The sequence below is a fragment of the Orussus abietinus genome, unplaced genomic scaffold, assembly GCF_000612105.2.
Source record: "Orussus abietinus isolate OABI.00-Male unplaced genomic scaffold, Oabi_2.0 scaffold504, whole genome shotgun sequence".
Classification (NCBI taxonomy): Eukaryota; Metazoa; Arthropoda; class Insecta; order Hymenoptera; family Orussidae; genus Orussus; species Orussus abietinus.
Genome location: NW_019394671.1, coordinates 22,372 through 32,211, shown reverse-complemented (window position 1 = coordinate 32,211; position 9,840 = coordinate 22,372). Strand labels below are relative to the sequence as shown.

General features: G+C 37.0%; 1 protein-coding gene across 1 annotated transcript; it reads left to right on the top strand.

The window, feature by feature from the left end:
• The first annotated feature begins 8,506 nt into the window (after positions 1-8,506).
• On the top strand, positions 8,507-9,474 carry LOC105702658. The gene is made up of 5 exons (XM_023432974.1): positions 8,507-8,557; positions 8,621-8,698; positions 8,761-8,838; positions 8,902-8,979; positions 9,043-9,474. The coding sequence occupies exons 1-5, from the start codon at positions 8,507-8,509 to the stop codon at positions 9,472-9,474; spliced, it is 717 nt and encodes a 238-aa protein (XP_023288742.1).
• Positions 9,475-9,840: the final 366 nt, after the last annotated feature.

The following is a 9,840-nucleotide window of genomic DNA, read 5'->3' as shown; positions in this document are numbered from 1 at the left end:
AGGTCCTGAAACTCGCGATATTTCATTTTCTGTAAACTATTTTTAAAATACCTATAAACAAATTTGAAAAGAAATGAAATTCCATGAGTTTCAGGACCTTCCTTATAGTCTCCCCATTCACGTTGTAACGTTTCAAACTATACAATAAACCGAGTTGGGAGAAAGCTCAATTGTTCATAAAACTCTTCCACGAACTAGGTGTCACAAATCGTTTCATACTTTAAAACGTGAATCTGGGGACCCTAAGGTAGGTCCTGAAACTTGCGAAATTAAATTTTTTCTAAACTATTTTTAAAATACCTATAAACAAATTTGAAAAGAATTGAAATTCCATGAGTTTCAGGACCTTTCTTATAATCTCCCCATTCACGTTGTAACGTTTCAAACTATTCGATAAACCGAGTTGGGAGAAAGCTCAATTGTTCATAAAACTTTTGGCATCCGAAAACTCAATTGTTCATAAAACTTTTCGCCGAACTGAGTGTCACAAATCGTTTCATACTTTAAACGTGAAAATGGAGACCCTAAGGTAGGTCCTGAAACTCGCGATATTTCATTTTCTATAAACTATTTTTAAAATACCTATAAAGAAATTTGAAAAGAATTGAAATTCCATGAGTTTCAGGACCTTCCTTATAGTCTCCCCATTCACGTTGTAACGTTTCAAACTATTCTATAAACCGAGTTGGTAGAAAAGTATTATAAAGAAAACATTTTGGACGTCCCCTTAAGAATTAGAACACATCGTCCCAGAATTTGCGAACGGTGCTCTAAATGCACGTATCGAGTCATACGAACGCGTATCTCGTATCATTGTCTCCGCGGGGATGTCGAGGCTCGCTAATGGTCGATAATGGAACCGGCAAGGGCACCGGTAATCGAGTTACCATCGCACGGTCCCCAACATGTGGAAGCATAATTAATATGTTGGGAGGCCGAAGCCATCGCGACGGCTGTGCGTCCGGGAAACGTCGAAAGTCATCCCAGAGCGATGCAATCGCAGCTTATTAATTGTGATAAGGGAGGAGTTTCGGCGCCAGTCGACCCTCGCGACAAGAAGAGTCGATATCGACGCCTCCAGGACCGCAGGAGGTATCGATACATCGGAGAATAAATGAAGAAGTAAACCGATAACGAGGAATATCGATACCTCCGCCGGGAGTTACTTGAAAGGCGCGCGACCGCCTCGAGCCGCCATTTTCTTCGCTCCTTTTTCCCATTTCACTTAATTTCTCATCCACCACTTTTATCGTCGAAAAGACGTGATTCGGGCATTTAAGGTGTATTTCAGACGGTTCCATCCAATCCCCCAGTAGCAGAGAGTAATTTATAAATATTTCATTGTAATCTTTGCTAAATATCTCAAGCGACAGATTTTTTAAGATTTTTTCTACATTTCATTCGAAGATATTTGAAATATTTGTTGAAAATCTCAGTGACATATTTAGTTTCAATTATTTAGAAGCATTTATCGAAATTATATTCTTAATTTGTTAAATATAATAAAAATACATTATTTACTTTAGGATTTTGCAATGTTTTCGTTCCGCTATTTCATTATAGGAGCAAAACGTGTGATTTCGATTTTAAATATTTTTTAAAACGTTTATAATGTATTGGGCAGATAATATTTAAAATAATACTTATATTAAAATGAAACGAAATGTATTGTACATCTGTAAGAAAGATATTATGAATCACAGGGAGCTAATATTATACAAATATTATGAAAATAATATTCTTAAGTAAATATTTTGCAAATATTTCAAATGTCTGGTAAATATTTACAAAATGTACGATATTCGTTAAATATATAGAAAATATATTTGAAATGTATTATGCTACTAGGGTACCCTTAAAAAACTCTTAAGAAAAAAGTGTCTTGGTCGAGTCGACTGATTTGAGGAAGGTTTCACATCACTTTAAGAAGAGAACGATAGAGCCGTCGATAATAAATATCGAGGGCGAAATTTTGATAGTGACAGGATAATTCCTAGGTGCTAACGAGTCATGTGTCAAAGTTTCAGACAATTGTATCCAATACCCTTAAAAAAACCCTTAAAAAAGTGTCTTATTCGAGTCGATTGATTTGAGGGGGTTTCACTTCACTTTAACAGATTCGCGACCGCTGACGTGAATTCACGTCTTCTCAAGTTCTATTCCTGGTTGCCGCTGATGTGAATTCACGTCATTTTAAATTCTATTCCTGACTGCCGCTGACGTGAATTCACGTCATTTTAAATTCTATTCCTGATTGCCGCTGACGTGAATTCACGTTATTTTAAATTCTATTCCTGACTGCCGCTGACGTGAATCACGTCCATAACGATACACGATACAAGTTTGCGGCAACCAATTTCAGAATTTAATTATTTTCGCCAGTACTCAGTATTTGAAACGGAAAAAATATCCCGGTCGCGAATGTGTTAAGTAGAAAACGGTAGAGCCGTCGATAGGAAATGTCGAGGCCGTCTCGAAGACCGAATCGGCACCCTGAAGAAGAATCCGAAGAGAACCCTGAAGAAGGCGCCATGCCAGACCCCTCTCTCTCTGCAAATATTGTTTCGCGTCCCCGTTGCATCCAGCCGACGGATGTGGAGGAATTCAAGGGCCATAAACGAGCGAGATTTGTTTTGGAATTCTTCGGGAAGAGGACATTGAAGGAGTCGTAGATAAGGCGGTATCGAGAGTTTCGTCGAGCGAGATTGGAAAGCAACTTCTTCGTTTGTTGCTCCAGTTTTCTCGTCTAAGGGGCCGAGTGGAAAGGAATGCGACGAAAGTAGGGAATACAACGAATTTGAGAAATGCGAGGAACTGAATAAATGTCAGGGATGTGAGGAATTTAGGAAATTCAAACAATACAAGGAATGTGAGGAATTTAAGAAATTCAAACAATACCAGGAATGTGAGGAATTTAAAAAATTCAAACAATACAAGGAATGTGAGGAATTTAAGAAATTCAAACAATACCAGGAATATGAGAAGTGCGAGAAATTTTGAGAAATAGAAGGAACGCAAAAGTTTATATAATTGGAAGAATTTGGGAAATGCAAACAATAATTGGGAAATGCAAAGGAATGCAAGCAGTGAGAGAAATTCGAGAAATACAAGGATCGCAGGAATTTGTATAATTCGGGGAATTTGAGAAATTAAAACAATGCCAGGAATACAAAAAATGCAAGAAATTTAAGGATTACAAACAATACCAGAAATACAAAAATGCTGGAAATTTGAGAAACAAAAGGATCGCAGGAATTTGTATAATTCGGGGAATTTGAGAAATTACAACAATGCCAGGAATACAAAAAATTCAAGAAATTTAAGGATTACAAAGAATACCAGAAATACAAAAATGCTGGAAATTTGAGAAATTCAAGGATCGCAGGAACTTGTATAATTTGGGGAATTTGAGAAATTACAACAATGCCAGGAATACAAAAAATGCAAGAAATTTAAGGATTACAAAGAATACCAGAAATACAAAAATGCTGGAAATTTGAGAAATTCAAGGATCGCAGGAATTTGAGAAATTAAAACAATGCCAGGAATACAAAAAAAGCAAGAAATATAAGGAATACAAACCATACCACAAATACAAAAATGCTGGAAATTTGAGAAACAAAAGGATCGCAGGAACTTGTATAATTTGGGGAATTTGAGAAATGCAAGCAATGCCAGGAATACGGAAGATCGGTTCGCAAAACCGTTCGCAATTAAGATCGTAACGTTTCCCAGATTTCCCAGATTATTCATGCATCCATAACAATTGGATCGCTTTCTCAGAAAGCGGAGATCGACGAAGAACTCCGTGAAGAGGACCAAAGGAGAAGCTCCGAAGTAATGGAGGCTGGAATCGAAATTAGCTTACCTAGAGATGGCCAACTAAAAGTGGAGCAGTTCTCCTCCGGAGAGGACGGAGGGCGATGCTTCTTAATCTATCGTACTTGCCAACATTCGCGAAGATGCAGTCCAGGGAACCAGGACGAAAGTGAAGATTAATCGCACGAAATAAGGACAGATATGACCCCCGGAGATGGAGAGGAGCGATGGTCTCGATTAATTAATTCATAAATTAAGAAGTTGATCGACATTAAATTCGCAAAATACGTTCCACGAATTGATCACTCTTTTTCTTTTTCTTGCCTATTACGTGCTACGTCACATTATACCTCCCAAGGGAGGAAAGCAGTCCCTTTTTTTTACCCTTTTGGAGGCGTTTTTATTAACAAATGTCTCGAACAACTAAATGGTTTATAATTGTTTATAACAGAATTAAAAACAATTAGCCTACTGAAACGGCATATGTAGTACGACACAGTTGTCGATATAAATATAATGGTGATTGTCTCAGATGATAAACGGATAGAAGAATCTTTTTTACTGACGTCAATTAAGTTTCTCGACGATATATTGAGTTTTACTTCGATCTATTTACAATTATTCCATTAAAACGACATGTAGAGTACGCCATTCCGTACAATACTAACGTAGTACGACACAATTGCCGATATAAATGTAACAATGACTGTTTCAGATGATACATCGGATAGAAGAATCATTTATACCGACGTCAATTAAGTTTCTCCCCTAGTAGCACAAAATATTTGTCCTATATTTTCTATATATTTAACGAAAATCGTACATTTTGTAAATATTTACCAGACATTTGAAACATTTGCAAAACGTTTACTTTAGAATATTATATCTANCATATCATTGGGATTTTCAACAAATATTTCAAATATCTTCGAATTAAATCTACAAGAAATCTTAAAAAATTTGTTGCTTGAGATATTTAGCAAAGTTTACAAAGAAATATTTAGAAATTGTTCTATGCTACTAGGGTCGAGGATGTATTGAGTTTTACCTCGATCTCTGTACAATTATTCTATTGAAACGACATGTCGGGTACGCCATTCCGTACAATACTGTCGATGTACATGTAACAGTAACTGTCTCAGACGGTACATCGAAGAATCGTTTCTACCGACGTCAATTAAGTTTCTCGACACTTTCGACGTCCCCTTAAGGAGCGATTCAGGGTTCAAGGAGCGAAGGGTGGTCCCGGAATAAACGATATCCTGTTGCCTCGGCGGTCCTCCCAAAATAGAAGAGGCGAGTCCAAATGCCAGGATAACTTATTCAGTCCTTTCTCCTATAACAGAACTGCGTGTCTCATCGAGTCATCGATCGAGACGGATATCGAATCGCTATAACGCGTTCCGAGCCTCGTTTCTTCGAGGCCGGAGGTCGCTAATTCGCGGGAAAACTCGTTACTGGGATGCACTTTGCGATCCCAAAGGTCGGAAAGTCGCCAAGTCTCTCTTTTTAGCCAACTTGATAAAAAGATCCTAAAAAGATCTTGTATATATTTATTAATTTCTTTGGTGCCATTCAAAGTAGCATTTCATTGGTACGATTCGAAGGAACATTTCTTTGGCACCATTCGAAGAAACATTTCTTTGGTATCGTCCGAAGTAACATTTCCTTGGTACCATTCAAAGAAACATTTTTATGGTACCGTTCAAAGTAATATTCCTTTGGTACCATTCAGAGTAACATTGCTTTGGTACCATTCGTGAAAATATATCTTTGGTAACATTCAAAGAAACATTTCCTTGGCGCCATTCAAAGAAACGTTTCTTTGGCACCATTCACAGTAGCATTTCTTTATTACGATTCAAAGTAACATTTCCCTGGCACCATTCGAAGAAACATTTCTTTGGCACAGTGAATTCATTTTCCTCAGGGTAGAGAGACATTTTTTTCGCTCGTTATATTAAGGGGACCGGAAAGTAATGTCGTTTCTGCGCATTGAATTTAATGTAAGGAAATGACATTATTTTCCGGCCCCCTTAATGTAACGAGCGAAAAAAATGTCTCTCTACCCTGAGAAAAAGAATTCACTGTGCCAAAGAAATGTTTCTTCGAATGGTGCCGGGGAAATGTTACTTTGAATCGTACTAAAGAAATGCTACTGTGAATGGAGCCAAAGAAACGTTTCTTTGAATGGCGCCAAGGAAACGTTTCTTTGAATGGTACCAAAGATATGTTTCCTTGAATGGTACCGAAGAAATGTTACTCTGAATGGTACCAAAGAAATATTACTCTGAACGGTACCATAAAAATGTTTCTTTGAATGGTACCAAAGATACGTTTCTTTGAATGGTACCAAAGAGATGCTACTTCGAATGCTACCAAAGAAATGCTACTTCGAACGGTACCAAAAAAATGTTACTTTGAATGGTCCCAAAGAAATATTTCCTTCATATGTTTGTTGACGCAGCTGATTCGGAAATCTAAAGATCAGCATCGATTTTGTAAATGGAATGCTATATTTCCATATCTACCATCTGATAGCGTCTGTTGAGATGAATACAATGATCTTGAATTACCTTGCATTATTAATCATTGTATTGTCTTAAAAGCCGCTATCAGATTGTAGATATTCTGTTGGATAACAAGTTCGTGCGATTTTCTTCTCGTGTAAATAGTGAAAAAAAAAAAGAAATCGCACGTATATGTTCTTTATATTTTTAGGTCCGTTTCCATTTCGAGTACCGCTGATTTCGGTACACGTTTGTATTCAAAAGTTTTCGAAATATCGATTGATATTTATCAGAGTCGCTTATTAAGGTGATATGAAAGGGTCTTTTTATATATATATAGAATATATAAAGCCCTTTCATATCGCCTTAAGTGAAGTGGTGTAGTAATTTCCTTCGTAAAATTTTGAAATTTCCTCGAGTGTCTAAATATGTGAGCGGTATCGCGAAGTAATTTCCTTCGCAAAATTTTGAAATTTCCTCGAGTGTCTAAATATGTGAGCGGTATCGCGAAGTAATTTCCTTCGCAAAATTTTGAAATTTCCTCGAGTGTCTAAATATGTGAGCGGTATCGCGATAGATAATGCAAAAGGCTCTCCATTTCTGATGCCTCGTATCGCCCCTTATCATTCCACCGAGTCAACAGGGAAGCGATTTATCCACGTGAGTACACTCTCTGTACCCTCGAATGCCAATTCCAATATCCTCGATGCAAATAGCTGATAACATATCGCGACCGATCGAGCTCGATCTCGCGGAGAAGACGCACTTTGGATAAATCCATAACGAGGTACAAGTCTCCGGGATTCGAGGAAAGGATGTCCCATGGAAATGCGAGAAGTTTCGATCTTGACCTACGACTAGGTTTACGGTGCTCCAAATAAAAGAATACATCGAGGTCGACTGGAAATTGCCAATAGGGCGCTTCGTAAAGTAACCATTGTCTAGCGTTTCTCGAATTTCTTCCATTTTTCTTCCATTTTTCCGGGTAAATCCGTTCCAATGATCAGTAAATGACGTGGTAGTTCTGGTCTTATATACTTAAAATAAAGACCGTGGTAGTTTTGGTCTTATATATTTAATGTAAAGACTGTGGTAGTTTTGGTCTTATATACTGAAAGTAAAAATCGTGGTAATTTTGATTCTATATACTTAAAGTAAATACTGAGGTAGTTTTGCTCTTATATACTTTAAGTAAAGACTGTGGTAGTTTTGGTCTTATATACTGAAAGTAAAAATCGTGGTAATTTTGGTCCTATATACTTAAAGTAAATACCGTGGTAGTTCTGGTCTTATATACTTAAAGTACAGACCATGGTAGTTTTGGTCTTATGTACTTAAAGTAATGACTGTGGTAGTTTTGGTCTTATATACTGAAAGTAAAAATCGTGGTAATTTTGGTCCTATATACTGAAAGTAAATACCGTGGTAGTTTTGGTCTTATATACTTTAAGTAAAGACTGTGATAGTTTCGGTCTTATATACTTTAAGTAAAGACCGTGGTAGTTTTGGTCTTATATACTTCAATCTTGGTCTTGATCTTGATCGTTCAATTATGGTCAGATCTTGGTCTTCGGCTTGATTGAGCACTTTTTGCAACATCAAGTACAAAACGGGAAGACCAAGCCCAAGACTGCAGGATCAAAACTGATTTTGCTAATTATTACCTCTTAATGATGAGCAAATGAAAGCTCAAGACCAAAACCACCGCATACTTGAGTTTCGATCTTGTTCATTCGAATCTTGATGTTGATCTTGTATACTCGTTTTAATCATATTTACTTGAGTTTTTATTTTGGTCTTGCAATTATGATGAATTCAAATATGAAACGATACATTTTTAAGAGTGTACTCTGTGAACTCGGGAGAATGAAATCAGCTGATTTGACTGTCGACGGGAATCGATGCGGATTTCAAACTCGAATCGAACTTCGAGGACTAAGAAGGAAAAATTGGCGAAATGGTGAAGCCGTTGTGCTTCAGAATATTGTTAGCAATCGTGTTCCTGCATCTAATGGCGGGTGTTATTTTTACGGCGGTGCATCTCGGTGCATCTCAAAATTCCACGAGAGATGCAATCAACAAAACGGTAGAAATCGGTTAGAAAGATCTGTCAAAATTTCCTCAAATCTGATATAAAATTTATTTACAAGGATCTGGAAGAGGAAACGAGTCGCAGGATGTACAGGACGAGGACAAACACCAGCTTGAGTTCTGCAGCCAACAAAACGGTAAGAATCGGCTAGAAGGATCTATAAAAATTGTCTAAATTTGATGCAAAATTTATTTACAAGGATTTGGATGAGGGAACGAGTCGCAGGATGTACAGGACGAGGAAAAACACCAGCTTGAGTTCTGCAACCAACACAATGGTAAGAATCAGCTAGAAGGATCTATAAAAATTGTCTAAATCTGATGTCAAATTTATTTCAAGGATTTGGATGAAGGAACGAGTCGCAGGATGAACAGGACGATGGAAAACACAAGCTTGAGTTCTGTAACTAACAAAATGGTAAGAATCGGCTAGAAGGATCTATCAAAATTGTCTAAATCTGATGTCAAATTTATTTACAAGGATTTGGATGAGGGAACGAGTCGCAGGATGAACAGGACGATGGAAAACACAAGCTTGAGTTCTGTAGCCAACAGAATGGTAAGAATCAGGTAAAAGGATCTATCAAAATTGTCTAAATTTGATGCAAAATTTATTTACAAGGATTTGGATGAGGGAACGAGTCGCAGGATGAACAGGACGAGGGAAAATACGAGTTTGAGTTCTGTAACCAACGAAACATCAAAAATAGGTCAGAAGGATCTCTCCAAGTTTTCTGGCAATAATTTCGATTCTAAGGATTCGAAGCTTAAATCGAATTTAATCGTGAAGAAGGCGAAGGAAACGCCAGGAGTCGACGCACAGGACAGTTATAAATTTTTTAAATCCGTAGAATATTCCAACTCCAACGATTCAGGCCTTGAAAGAAATCTAAGCTTGAACAGGACAAAGGAAACTTCAAGAAATGACAAGAAGGACCTTCCAACATTTCCAAAATCTAGTATAAATTTCATCCTCAAGGATTCGAGACGTGAAACGAATTCAAAATTGAACGAAACGATGGAAACGTCAGGACAAGTTCAGAANTACTCCTAGCATTGTTAAAAAAAAAAATAAGAAATTGGAGCGGAAAAAGATGTCGGATGTTTTATTCGGATCTGCATCCTAAATTTATGATTCGCTGCTAAATCATAAAAAAATTCGAACCTCGTTCATAAATTCACAAACTTTGCTTGTTAATTTAAATCGTTGCGTCGAATTTGTGATTTTAGTACAACATTATGTATTCGAATTTTATGAGATTTGCAAACACTTTTAATAATACAAACAACCAAATTGTATGAATGTTACGAATGTTTTTAACGGTATAAACAATCCCACCGTTACTTTGATACCTAAATAGTGAATGAGTAAAAAGTAACAAAATGTGGAAAAAGAATATTTTCGAGTGTTTCCCTTTGA